We start from the raw sequence: 15,192 nt of genomic DNA, 5'->3' as shown, positions 1-15,192 counted from the left end.
CAACTCCAAATCCCTGCCTTATTCCCCAAAACCTCTCTTACTGAATAATTATTGGATCCATTTTGGAATCCCTTCTTATAATAATAATAATACAGTACTATGAAATTATAAGCCCTGTACACACAGTATCAGATATGATTGTGTCAGATGTATTGTTAATTGGTTGAGTTAATGCTAGCAAACAATTCGGCTTTATAATATTACAAATGAGACACAAGGACCAACACTAACAAATAGCCTAATTGACAAATGCATTGTATAATTAAACAATGAACACAATTAACTATAACTGAGGGATCGAGAATGTATCACCCTGATTTAATGTAGCTAGCTAGTCATGACACCAATCATCAACTTCAGTTAATTTCATGATGAGCATTAAATTATAAGATGTGTTATTCCTAATATTGACCCTGTCCTGCATGATCCTCATATACATCTTCACTATCTGGGCTCGACATTCACTCACAGTTAAGTCATGAGTGACAGTCTCCATATTGAACCTTTTGTTCGACATGACTGGTAAAGAGCAGCACTGTAATATCCTGAATTTGATTGATACGCTAAATGCTATTATGCACATAATTATGATATGGACAAAGTTGGAGGGGATTGATGAAGAAACTACTCAATGTAATTTACTGATGATATAATAACAATATAGAGTAACAACATCAGGTTTTCAAATTAACTGACCCTTTTTTCACAGACACTATTCAGTCTCTATAACTTTATTCAAAAACGTCCTATTCATTATAATAGTCTCCTGTCCTCTATCAGCAAAGCAGCCCATATTCTAGAATGGTACAAATTAGAGTGACTATTTCACAAGACTTAATAATTCACATTAATCATTTCAGGCTGCTGAAATGACATCACTTCAGCAAAACCCATTTGTTTAAACATCCATCAAGTCTAAAGAGGTGACCATGATTAAAAAAAACAGATTAGCATTCTCTCCCCAAACGAAATAACACGTCTAAATATTCTAGCTAAATGCATTCCTCACATTGCTGTAGAAATGATTGCTAGATGTTTGACATGCCAGCGCTCTGAATAAGATGACACTGATTTGCATTCCCATCTTGCCCTCACGTATCAGCTACTAATGGCTCCGGCTGGTTTCATTTGCTCACCCCGTTGCCTGCTGCTGATTTGATTCCTGATTTTAGAGCCTCCATTGTGAGAGGACAAAATGAGGCATCACACGTTGGCATTTACGGCACTACTTCAAACCATGGTCACTGGCAGATCTAAATGAGGCTCAATAATAACCAAGCATGGTGGAACATAGTTAATCTAAATATCCTTGGGGACCAAAAACAAAGTCACACCATACAGTACTAGAACCACCCCAAGTTTACAGTAATTTAAAGACCGGTAAGTTAAATTCAAAGTTTCACCTCAACCCAATGCCAATAAACCCTTTCCACCAACACACTCCTCAAGCCTGCTTATTGTTGATGTCCAAAGTCAACCGACCCTATGACTGAAAAATGTAGTGGTTATTTGTCCTGGTAAATCCATTGTAGGGCTAAACTGATGCTGTTTGCCATTTACTGATGTAAGAAACCATTGACCATTAACACTGCATTTCAAATGTGTATCACTGTTACACATTTGACGGTACAGTATATTGTAAGATAAACAAACATATCTAACATCAAACATGACATGTGGAAAATGACAATACTAACAATGGAAGAAGACATGAAAATACATACACTACCGGTCAAACGTTTTAGAACACCTACTCATTCAAGGGTTTTTCTTTATTTGTACTATTTTCTACATTGTAGAATAATAGTGAAGACATCACAACTATGAAATCACACATAGGGAATCATGTAGTAACCAAAAAAGTGTTCAACAAATCTAAATATATTTGAGATTTGAGATTCTTCAAAAAGCCAGCCTTTGCGTTGATGACAGCTTTGCACACTCTTGGGATTCTCTCATCCAGCTTTGTGAGGTAGTCACCTGGAATGTATTTCAATTAACAGGTGTGCCTTCTTAAAAGTTAATTTGTGGAATTTCTTTCCTTCTTAATGCATTTGAGCCAGTCAATTGTGTTGTGACAAGGTAGGGTGGGTATACAGAAGATTGCCCTATTTGGTAAAATACCAAGTCCATATTATGTCAAGAACAGCTAAAATAAGCAAAGAGAAACAACAGTCCATCATTACTTTAAGACATGAAGGTCAGTCAATTCGGAAAATTTCAATAACTTTGAACGTTTCTTCAAGTGCAGTCGCAAAAACCATCAAGCGCTATGATGAAACTGGCTCTCATGAGGACCGCCACAGGAATGGAAGACCCAGAGTTACCTCTGCTGCAGAGGACAAGTTCATTAGAGTTACCAGCCTCAGAAATTGCAGCCCAAATAAATGCTTCACAGAGTTCAAGTAACAGACACATCTCCACATCAACTGTTCAGAGGAGACTGGGTGAGAATAAGGCCTTCATGGTCGAATTGCTGCAAAGAAACCACTACTATAGTACACCAATAAGAAGAAGAGACTTGCTTGGGCCAAGAAACACAAGCAATGGACATTAGACCAGTGGAAATTTGTCCCTTGGTCTGGAGTCCAAATTGGAGATTTTTTGGTTCCAACCGCCGTGTCTTTGTGAGACGCGGTGTGGGTGAATGGATGATCTCCGCATTTGTATCCCCCCGTAAAGCATGGAGGAGGAGGTGTGATGGAGTGAGGGTGCTTTGTTGGTGACACTGTCTGAGATATATTTAGAATTCAAGGCACACTTAACCAGCATGGCTAGCACAGCATTCTGCAGCGATACACCGTCCCATCTGCTTTGGGCTTAGTGGGACTATCATTTGTTTTTCAACAGGACAATGACCCAATACACCTCCAGGCTGTGTAAGGGCTATTTTTACCAAGGAGCGTGATGGAGTGCTACATCAGATGACCTTCCCTCCACAATACCCTGACCTCAACGCAATTGAGATGGTTTGGGATGAGTCGGACCGCAGAGTGAAGGAAAAGCAGCCAACAAGTGTTCAGCATAGTTGGGAACTCTTCAAGACTGTTGGAAAAGCATTCCAGGTGAAGCTGGTTGAGAGAATGCCAAGAGTGTGCAAAGCTGTTATCAAGGCAAAGGGTGGCTATTTGAAGAATCTGAAATATAAAATATATTTTGATTTGTTTAACACTTTTTCGGTTACTACATGATTCCATATGTGTCTTGATGTCTTCACTATTATTCTACAATGTAGAAAGCAGTACAAATAGAGAAAAACCTTTGAATGAGTAGGTATTCTAAAACTTTTGACCGGTAGTGTATATTCCTAAAATTCGTAGAGCTTTTTTAATGTTGACCCAGTGGGTTATGTGTGGTTGCTCACGCTTGAACTCCCTCCTCTCGCTGCTCCACAATGCACAGGAAGTAGACAAATGAAAAGCATCAACAACGAAAACGTCTGCCTTTTATTTGTATTCAAACAACTATCCCAATGCTGTCAACAGAAGAAAAAAACAAAGAGCCAGCCGTGACTGAGGTACACCGGCTTGAATAAATGCAAGCTTATGGAGGTCTACACCCCCCCCCCCCCCCCCCCCCCCCCCTTGTATGCATGCCTGTAGGCTTTTATTTTTACACTCCTGTTAGGGCCATTAGTATGTCCCAGAGCAGCCCCATGGGTCTGTGCGATGCGTTGCGGTGGCCCACTTTACCATTCCACAGCTTGTCCTTTTCTCCCTTTTTCTTAAAAACAGGAGGAGTGTCAGTGTAACCACTTTCATGATGCAGGGGATTGTCATGGTTCATTTCCCATCTACACACATGGTCTTGGTTCTACTCTAAAATGGCTGCATGTGATAAACATAAATAGGCTATATCTTATTGCTGGTAAGGAAAATCAGTAGGATACTTCCATAATGTAACTACAAGCCAAATATATTATATTGAGCACAATCTCTTATACAACTGAACATAGTTTTACACCGCAAGCATGTATACAATGACAATGTGCAGAATTTATTTTCCAGGCCAAGTTTCTCCATGTTCCGTACTAGTGAATGACTAACTTTATTAGTTACTATATTATTACAGAGATATTCTTGTGAGATAAAAATCAAATCAAATATTTTGTAGATGTTAATGTGAGTGTAGCGAAATGCTTGTGTTCCTAGCTCCAACAGTGCAGTAGTATCTAACAAGTATCTAACAATTCACAACAATACACACAAATCTAAAAGTGAAATAATGGAATAAAGAAATATATAAATATTAGGACGAGCAATATAGGAGTGGCATTGACTAAAATACAGTAGAATAGAATACAGTATATACATATGAGATGAGTAAAGCAGTATGTAAACATTATTAAAGTGACTAGAGTTCCAGTATTAAAGTGTCCAGTGATTCCATGTTTATGTATATAGGTCAGCAGCCTCTAAGGTGCAGGGTTGAGTAGCCGGGTGGTAGCTGGCTAGTGATGGCTATTTAACATTCTGATGGCCTTGAGATAGAAGCTGTTTTTCAGTCTCTCGATCCCAGCTTTGATGCACCTGTACTGACCTCACCTTCTGGATGATAGCAGGGTGAACAGGCCACGGCTCAAGAGCCCTGCGGTTGCGGACGATGATACAGCCTGACAGGATGCTCTCAATTGTGCATCTGTAAAAGTTTCTGAGGGTCTTAGAGGCCAAGCCAAATTTCTTCAGCCTCCTGAGGGTGAAGACTTCACCACACTGTCTGTGTCAGAGAAACTTGAAGCTTTCCTCCTTCTCTACTGCGGTCCCGTCGATGTGGATAGAGGCGTGCTCCCTCTGATGTTTCCTTAAGTCCACGTTCAGGTCCTTCGTTTTGTTGACGTTGAGGGAGAGGTTATTTTTCTTGGCACCACTCCGCCAGGGCCCTCACCTTCTACTTGTAGGCTGTCTCATCATTGTTGGTAATCAGGCCTACTACTGTTGGAGGTGTGCTTGGCCACGTAGTCATGGGTGAACAGGGAGTACGCACCTTTGTGGGGCCCCTGTGTTGAGGATCAGCGAAGTAGAGGTGTTGTTTCCTACCTTCACCACCTGGGGGGGGGGGGCCCGTCAGGAACTCCAGGACCCAGTTGCACAGGGAGGGGTTCAGATCCAGGGCCTTGAGCTTAATGATGAGCTTGGAGGATACTATGATGTTAAAGGCTGAGCTATAGTCAATGATCAGCATTCTGACATTGGTATTCTTCTTGTCCAGATGGGATAAGGCACTGTTCAGTGCAATGGCCGATTGCATCGTCTGTGGATCTATTGAGGTCTAGGGTGGCAGGTAAAGAGGAGATGATATGATCCTTGACTAGTCTCTCAAAGCACTTCATGATCACAGAAATAAGTGCTACGGGGCGATAGTCATTTAGTTCAGTTACTTTTGCTCTCTTGGGTACAGGAACAATGGTGGACATCTGAAGCAAGTGGGGACAGCAGACTGGGATAGGGAGAGATTGAATATGTCTGTAAACACTCCAGTCAGCTGGTCTGCACATGCTCTGAGGATGCGGCTAGGGATGCAGCCTTGCGAGGGTTAACATGCTTAAATGTCTTACTCACGTTAGCCAAGAAGATAGCTACATTTCAAAGGAATAGCATAATATTAAAACGGGCCTACACAAAGTTTAGTCTCCCTATAGTCTCACCTGCTAATCAGAGTCAATGTTTACTGTCCTCTGCACCACACACTCACAGAATACAAATGGCACCAATTACTTATGTCTCTATACCTCACTGCACCCTGCAGAACACTGACACGTTTACTTCGTCCTCAGAGAGCAACACAGAAGGGCTAAAAAGGATGGATTTCAGGCACTGAAGAGGATCTGATAATGAAAAAAGTCATCTGACTGGTGGTAGCAATTCCACCACTTTTCAACCTAATTTTCATTACAACACCAGTGTCTACATATGTGAAAACAGTGCCTTTCTACAGTGCCTTTCTTTGTCGGAAAAATATGTATAGTTAAAAAGTTATTCCCGATGACATCATAAAAAGTTAAAACATTTTAACAACAGTGATTTTCATCACTATGATATTTGGGGTGGCGTGAGGAGCAAGCAAATACCCTTGTTGCAGAATCTTTAAATCACTATTTTTCATTCTTTAATCCTACCCTGTGATGTTCGCTGCTCTGGCACCCCAATGGTGGAACAAACTCCCTCAAGACGCCAGGTCAGCGGAGTCAATCACCACCTTCCGGAGACACCTGAAACCCCACTTCTTTAAGGAATACCTAAGATAGGATAAAGTAATCCTTCTAACCCCCCCCCCCCTTAAAAGATTTAGATGCACTATTGTAAAGTGATTGTTCCACTGGATGTCATAAGGTGAATGCACCAATTTGTAAGTCGCTCTGGATAAGAGCGTCTGCTAAATGACTTAAATGTAAATGTAAATGTAATGTTACAGAGAAGCATTTTTTAGGACCTTTCTTCATATCTTTTTAACAACAGGTCATGGAAATGCTCATTTTTCACATTATATAAAAACTGGTATGATGCTGGAGACAATGAAAATGAGGTTGAAAAGTGGAGGAATTGCCTGTTAAAGGCTGCATCAACCAAACCAAAAATATACTTCATATTAAGTTGCCATCAGTTAAAGGGGAATTTTACTTGAATGTATATTATTCATTAGTCCATTTTTTTATACAGTCACACAAAATTGTGCATTCAAATTTCATAAAAGTTTTCACAATATATTGCTTTTAATCTCCTGATGCCTAAAATCATGCAAAAGCTAAACTGTTGCTCTCATTATGACGTGTTTGCATGGAGGGCCTTGCTCTTACTCTGAAAGTCACCCCTGTATGTTACACACAGAGTAAAGCTGGAAGACCTTACCTGTTCCTTGACAGAGGCCAGTATGGCTGACGTTGTCTCCGCCTCAGAGCCGTCTCCATTAGAGGCATTTAGAACTGGGCTCAGCATGGTGGGGTTCTCAGAGTCAGAGGCTGGTTCTGGAACTGGCATAACTCCTGAAAGGCAAAGGATAATGTTAGGTCAGCATTAACATGGGACATCCTCCACTATAGCATATAATGCAGAAATTGTTCAGTTATGATATTCATCACTTAACTTTCATGAAACAGTTTGAAGTCTGTTTGACTTTTCTCATGTTGGTTCTTCACAAATCACAACATGATGTGATAGATTGCCATTGAGGGAGAGATCCTCAGCAAAATATATGAGTGTATATTGTAGTTTCTCTCATACCTCTCACAATTCCTAACCCTTACTTTCTGTAAGTGGGTAGGTACTTTGCCTCGGTAGAAAATCTGGATACAAAGAGATTAATCTAGTTCAATCAGATTGTGAACATAGCTAAGACTTGTAAACTATATCAGTCATATCATAATCTGCTCAGTAATCATCTGGGCAAGAGCATGTATTAATGATTCCTGTGTGTGTGTGTGTGGTGAGGTGTGTGGTGTGGTGTGGTGTGATGTGGGTGTTTGTGTGGTGTGTGTGTGTGTGTGTGTGGTGTGGTGTGTGTGTGTAACAATGACTCTACCGTCACCTCGAGCAGAAAGGACCTAAATCTCCAGATAATCCTGATGTAGTGAGAGATCAAATAATGGCCATGACAGCAACACAGATGGCAGCTTCTAAAAGCTGATGAAAGCTTGTCAAAATTGATCCTTCCCATCCAAGTCTCTGTGCGTGTATGGCCGTCACTAGATCCCCCAGTCAGTCGGGTTGAAGGTAAGGGGAAGTCGACCGTAGCCTGGAAGCAGACTATTCTGGGATGCTGCCAGGCAACAAGCCATGGACACTGCTAACATGGCAGACCAGCATCCGTCCCTTGTCATCCATTTTAGTCTCTCTCTCTCTCTCTCAATCGACCTAGTTCAGTGCTTCCTCTTATCTTCTCCAGTCTATGAGTTCTAACACTGGCCACTTATCTGAGGAATGTCTTCTCTTGCCACTGTTTCCTCCCTCCAGGGTCACCACATCTAATGTCATCCTCATCTTTTATTAGCATGGAGCTCTGCCTCAGTTACATACTAGCATTTAGTGCTACACTATGACTTTCATAGCAAGGAATTTTTTGAATTACAATAGGATTATCCAAATTGAGTTATTTTTGTAAATAGTGAAAACAAAATGAAACATTTTCCATATCCCAACCAGATGCTCTCTTTTGCCATCTGTGCAGACAGAATGGGTTGTAAGGAAGTATTAAAATTGATTATATATTATTATTACTATAAGTCAATATGTCAACTAACCACTGTTAGTATCAAAAAGCCCTTAAATTAAGATGCCGCAGTCAATTCTAGGTCGAACTTCCAGTCTGTGACCAGTTCCTAAGAATTGACCTGTACAAAGCAGCTTCACCAGTAGCAGCCCAGCAACATCTGTGTCAGTACATATAGACAGGAAGTGAGGGTACAGATGAATTAGGGCCATATTTTGATGTTGAAGTAATCTTAAAATATGAATCTGCCTCTGGTTGATACAATCTGTAATGAAACATCAAGAATAAACCTGATTGCTTTATACTCTTATCAGTCGAAGAGAAACAATGCTTTGAAAAAGGCATCAGCATATCTGTATACAATGTAACGTCATCACAATACTGTTGTCCAAGTCATTCCATTTCTTTTACTTCTGTCAGACTTCTTTCTGCACAAAGTAAAGCAGTATTGATCGTAAGTTCCAAAGTTGTCAGTCAAAGGAACATTTGACAACGTACTGTATCTCCGTTAATACAAAGCAAACAAAGATTAATTCCAATTCCCACTGCTTCGGACTGTAAAATCCAAACTTAACAAACTCTGTACATGATCACAAAGGATTTATGCTCATGGAGTGTATTTGGTGTCTCCTGCTGTCTCATTAAAACTTACTGAACAATTTATTTTGCATCGGTAGTCATCCATGGATCTGTCTAAACACTTTCCCTTCGCTTAATATTTTAAATACAGACTTCCGACATTAAGAGTCTATCACAAGTTCATTAACATCAAAAGGCTCCTGTCAAGATGTCAAAGGAGGCCCATTTAAGTTGAAAAAAATGATGTACAGTAATGGACAGCTAACATGCAGACCACACCGCTCGAGTCACGTGCGCGAGCGTTGCAAAATAAATGTACACATACAGTACATGTCATTCAATCATTGCACCCATACTTCTCACGCACATCAACGAGTGTCTGCGTAGCCAGGCGCTAAAATAGAACTTGGTTCTATTTGTGACGCTTGACGCGTTGCAAGTCCCGCCTCTCCCATATCTTCGTTGGTTTTTAGGAGCATATACCCACGTGGGTGATTGAAAGACGAACTGAGGTCCACACTCCAGTCTAGTTGGTGGTGGTAATGCACCTTAAAGTTGGTTGCCAACTGCCATATAAAGTCCAAAGAGGTAGAAGAAGCCTGAAGGAGGAGAGATTACAAGAAACAAACTCAGTTTACCCTTTTATCTGTGGATTAATTCTCAGAGTAGAGGACCTTGTGCATTTCAGGTAAAATAACAACCCAATGTTTCTATCCCAGGACAAATTAGTTAGCAACAGCAAGCTAGCTAGCTAAATTGCCATAAATGTTTAATGCTTTTCGACCTGTCCCCAAATTAATATAGTTGGTTCAGAGTTTGTTGTGATATTTCAAATCAAATTATATTGGTCACATACACGTGTAGCAAAATGCTTGTGTTTCTAGCTCCGACAGTGCAGTAATATCTAACAATTTCACAACATATACCCAAAACACACAAATCTAAGTAAAGGAATGGAATTAAGAATATATAAATATATGGACAAGCAATGACAGAGTGGCATAGACTAAGATACAGTAGAACACAGTTTATACACTACCGGTCAAAAGTTTTACAAGACCTACTCATTCAAGAGTTTTTCTTTATTTCTACATTGCAAAATTATAGTGAAGACATCAAAACTATGAAATAACACATATGGAATCATGTAATGACCAAAAAAGTGTCAAACAAATCAAAATATATTTAATATTTGAGATTCTTCAAATAGCAACCCTTTGCCTTGATGACAGCTTTGTACACTCTTGGCATTCTCTCAACCAGCTTTATGAGGTAGTCACCTGGAATGCATTTCAATTAACAGGTGCACCTTCTTAAAAGTTAATTTGTGGAATTTCTTTCCTTGTTAACCTGTTGAGCACAGAGGGCGCTGTTTTCACTTTGGGGGAAAATCGTGCCCAATTTAAACAGCCTCGTACTCAATTCTTGCTCGTACAATATGCATATTATTATTACTATTGGATAGAAAACACTCTCTAGTTTCTAAAACCGTTTGAATTATATCTGTGAGTAAAACAGAACTCCTTTTGCAGCAAACTTCCTAACAGGAAGTGGAAAATCTGAAATCGATGCACTGTTCTAGGGCCTGCCTATTAAAGTCCTTGATATTTAAAAGTTTAGATGCACTTCATACGTCTTCCACTAGATGTCGACAGGCAGTGAGAGAAGAAATGGAGTGTGTAACTTGATCTGGTGTCGAATAATAGCTCTCGGCATGACGTGTCACCAGTTTCCTGTTTTCTGGAGAGCGCGTGAAGGGACCTGGATTTGCCTTCTGATAAGCTGTCGTTATGGACGATTAATATCTCCGGCTTTGATTTTATTTGATACATGTGACAATATCATCGTAAAGTATGTTTTTTCAATATAGTTTAATCAGATTATTAACATTTTTTTCGGGAGTTTTGCCGTGTTTGCCGTTCTCTGAGTTTGTTGACGATGGAGAGATTTGCGCCACTTGGCAAGTGTGCTTGCTAAATCGAGAGGGAAAAAGGCCGTTCTAAATCCAAACAACGATTGTTCCCGACAAAGGACCCCTTGTACAACATTCTGATGAAAGATCATCAAAAGTAGGACCCACTTTATGATGCTATTTCATTTTTCTGTCGAACATGTTGTACTAGTCGTTTGCGCCCAGATATTGGGTACTCTCTTGGGTACTCTCTCTAAGCTGGATGTCGTAATGAAGTTATTTTTAGAATTCTAACACAGCGATTGCATTAAGCACTAGTGTATCTATCATGCACCAATTTGTAAGTCGCTCTGGATAAGAGCCTCTGCTAAATGACATAAATGTAAATGTAACATGTATTTTTTAGTTATGTTTATGAATAGTTATTTGGTCAGAATATGTGTGTCAGAAAAAGTGTCAGAAAAATATCCGGACGTTGTGGGAAAAAGATGCTACGTTAGCACAATGTATAACCACTGATTTCAGCTCTAAATATGCACATTTTCGAACAAAACATAAGTGTATGTATAACCTGATGTTATAGGACTGTCATCTGATGAAGCTTATCAAGGTTAGTCAAAAATTATATATCTTGCTGGTTTATTCGCTATCGCTAACGTGCCTATTGCTATCGCTAACGTGCCTTGATGAATGAATGCGGTATTGTGGTAGGCTATTGTAGTAAGCTAATATAATGCTATATTGTGTTTTCGCTGTAAAACACTTAAAAAATCGGAAATATTGACTGGATTCACAAGATGTTTGTCTTTAATTTGCTGTACACCATCGATTTTTCAGAAATGTTTTATGATGAGTATTTAGGTATTTGACGTTGGTGTCTGTAATTACTCAGGCTGCTTAGGTTCTATTTCTGACGGTAGCTGTGATTGTAGCTGCAATGTAAAACTGATTTATACCTCAAATATGCACATTTTTCGAACAAAACATAGATTTATTGTATAACATGTTATAAGACTGTCATCTGATGAAGTTGTTTCTTGGTTAGTTTGGTTGGTTCTTGGTTAGTTAGGTTGGCTTTGTGCATGCTACCTGTGCTGTGAAAAATGTCTGTCCTTTTTTGTATTTGGTGGTGAGCTAACATAAATATATGTGGTGTTTTCGCTGTAAAACATTTTAAAAATCGGACATGTTGACTGGATTCACAAGATGTGTATCTTTCATTTGCTGTATTGGACTTGTTAATGTGTGAAAGTTAAATATTTCTAAAAAATATCTTTTGAATTTCGCGCTCTGCCTTTTCAGTGGAATGTGGGAGGAGTTCTGCTAGCGGAACGCCAGAGCCAGACATGTGTTTGAGCCAATCAGTTGGGTTGTGACAAGGTAGGGGGGGGGGGGGGGGGGGGTAAACAGATAGTCTGACCAACCGGAATCCACCCTTGGACTGGGATATGTTCCGGGTAGCTTGCGAAAATAATTTGAATGAATACACTGAAACGGTGACTGAGTTCATCAGGAAGTGTATAGGAGATGTCGCACCCACTGTGACTAATAAAACCTACCCTAACCAGAAACCGTGGATAGATGGCAGCATTCGCACGGAACTGAAAGCACGAACCACCGCATTTAACCATGGCAAGGTGACTGGGAATATGGCAGAATACAAACAGTATAGTTATTCACTCCGCAAGGCAATCAAACAGGAAAAACGTCAGAATAGAGACAAGGTGGAGTCGCAATTCAACGGCTCGGACACGAGACATATGTGGCAGGGTCTACAGACAATCATGGACTACAAAAGGACAACCAGTCACATAGCTGACACAGATGTCCAATTTCCAGACAAGTTAAACACCTTCGCCCGCTTTGAGGATAACAGTGGCACCGACGTGGCCCATTACCAAGGACTGTGTACTCTCCGTGGCCGACGTGAGTAAAACATTTAAACGTGTTAACCCTCGCAAGGCTGCCGGCACAGACGGCATCCCTAGCCACGTCCTCGGAGCATGCGCAGACCAGCTGGCTGGTGTGTTTACTGACATATTCAATCTCTCCCTATCCCAGTCTGCTGTCCCCACATGCTTCAAGACGGCCACCATTGTTCCTGTACCCAAGAAAGCAACGGTAACTGAACAATATGACTATCGCCCCATAGCACTCATCTCTGTCATCATCAAGCTCATCATTAAGGCCCTGGGTCTGAACACCGCCTTGTGCAACTGGGTCCAGGACTTTCTGACGGGTCGCCCCCAGGTGGTGAAGGTAGGAAACAACACCTCCACTTCACTGACCCTCAACACTGGGGCCCCACAAAGGTGCGTTCTCAGCCCACTCCTGTACTCCCTGTTCATCCATGACTGCGTGGCCAAGCACGCCTCCAACTCAATCATCAAGTTTGCAGACAACACAACAATAGTAAGCTTGATTGCCAACAATGACGAGACAGCCTACAGGGAGGAGGTGAGGGCTCTGGGAGTGTTGTGCCAGGAAAATAACCTCACACTCAACGTCAACAAAACAAAGGAGATGATCGTGGACTTTAGGAAAGAGCAGAGGGAGCACCGCCCTATCCACATCGACGGGACAGTAGTGGAGAAGGAGGAAAGTTTTAAGTTCCTCGGCGTATACATCACAGACAAACTGAAATGGTCCACCCACACAGACAGCGTGGTGAAGAAGGTGCAACAGCGCCTCTTCAACCTTAGGAGGCTGAAGAAATTTGGCTTGTAACCGAAAACACACAAACTTTTACAGATGCACAATCGAGAGCATCCTGCCGGGCTGTATCACCGCCTGGTAAGGCAACTGCTCCGCCCACAACCGTAAGGCTCTCCATAGGGTAGTGAGGTCTGCACAACGAATCACCGGGGGCAAACTACCTGCCCTCCAGGACACTTACACCACCCGATGTCACAGGAAGGCCAAAAAGATCATCAAGGACAACAACCACCTGAGCCACTGCCTGTTCACCCCGTTATTATCCAGAAGATGAGGTCAGTACAGGTGCATCAAAGCTGGAACCGAGAGAATAAAAAACAGCTTCGATCTCAAGGTCATCAGACTGTTAAACAGCCACCACTAACATTGAGTGGCTGCTGCCAACATACTGACTCAAATCTCTAGCCACTTTAATAATTAAAAATTGGATGTAATAAATATATCACTAGTCACTTAAACAATGTCACTTTATGTAATATTTACATACCCTACATTACTCATCTCATATGTATATACTGTACTCTATACCATTTACTGCATCTTGCCTGTGCCGCACGGCCATTGCTCATCCATATATTTATATGTACATATTCTTATTCATTCCTCTACACTTGTGTGTATAAGGTAGTTGTTGTTAAATTGTTAGATTACTTGTTAGATATTACTGCACGGTCGGAACTAGAAACACAAGCATTTCACCACGCTCACATTAACATCTACTAACCATGTGTATGTGACCAATAAAATATGATTTGATGGCGAGGTCAGCACAGGTGCATCAAAGCTGGGACCGAGAGACTGAAAAACTGCCATCACTAGCGCGTTAGAGGCTGCTGCCTATATACATAGATTTGAAATCACTGGCCACTTTAATAAACGGAACACTAGTCATTTTAATCATGTTTACATATTTTGCATTACTCATAATATGTATATACTGTATTCTATTCTACTCTACTGTATCTTTGTCTATGCCGCGCTGACATTACTCGTCCATATATTTATATATTGTTAATTCCATTCCTTTACTTAGATTTGTGTGTATTGTTGTGAAATTGTTAGATATTACTTGTTCGATATTACTGCAGTGTTGGAGTTGGAAACACAAGCATTTCGCTACATCCGCAATAGCGTCTGCTAAACATGTGTATGTGACCAATAAAACTTGATTTGATTTGAACTTCCAAGGTCTGCATGTTGATAGGTTATGTTTGATGGACTACACACCATAGACCTCCACAGCCCAAATGTAAACGGACCAGAGAAGACATCAGCACAAGCTGAAGCAATTAAAAAGCTCCTGGAATAATGTTCTCACCAATGAAAAAGTGTAATTATCTGGGACTTGCTGTGATAAAGCATGCCCCAGTGCTTATTAAGATGTTCTCTTACAAACTCTGTGCTGATTAGGTTGGAGTGCATTTTTTTCCCTAAATAGAATGCCAGTGTCTGCTTCAATTAAATGACAGGCTAATTTCATTAAACAAACAGATTTTTAAATGGAACAACACATACATAATAGAAAAGCTAGCTGGCATTGCCAAACAATTCAATCAATCTCTTCATACTTTAATTAAAACACCTGTTTCTTCCATTTACTACCTTAAAAACCTGTTGAGGATGGGGGCGCTGTTGTGACTATTTATGCTAATCGTGTAATTTTTGAAACGGCTTCCCACAAAATCCTTGATCGTACAATATGCATATTATTATTATTATTGGATAGAAAACAGTCTATAGTTTCTATAGGAGTTGAAATTTTGTCTCTAAGTGGAACAGAGCCC

At 40.6% G+C, this 15,192-nt stretch overlaps 1 protein-coding gene across 6 annotated transcripts in view; it reads right to left on the bottom strand.

The window, feature by feature from the left end:
* LOC129814051 (catenin delta-2-like) overlaps nt 1-15,192 on the bottom strand; it is a 156,957-nt gene that overhangs the window by 122,918 nt on the left and 18,847 nt on the right. For all 6 annotated transcript variants that reach the window (XM_055866816.1, XM_055866820.1, XM_055866819.1 and 3 more), the window contains exon 2: nt 6,846-6,979. In XM_055866816.1, the coding sequence (XP_055722791.1) occupies nt 6,846-6,974 (129 nt within the window). In that variant the 5' untranslated portion in view covers nt 6,975-6,979. The remainder of the gene's footprint in view (nt 1-6,845; nt 6,980-15,192) is intronic.

The sequence above is a fragment of the Salvelinus fontinalis genome, chromosome 17, assembly GCF_029448725.1.
Source record: "Salvelinus fontinalis isolate EN_2023a chromosome 17, ASM2944872v1, whole genome shotgun sequence".
In the NCBI taxonomy this organism is placed as follows: Eukaryota; Metazoa; Chordata; class Actinopteri; order Salmoniformes; family Salmonidae; genus Salvelinus; species Salvelinus fontinalis.
This window is presented reverse-complemented; position numbering and strand designations above follow the sequence as displayed.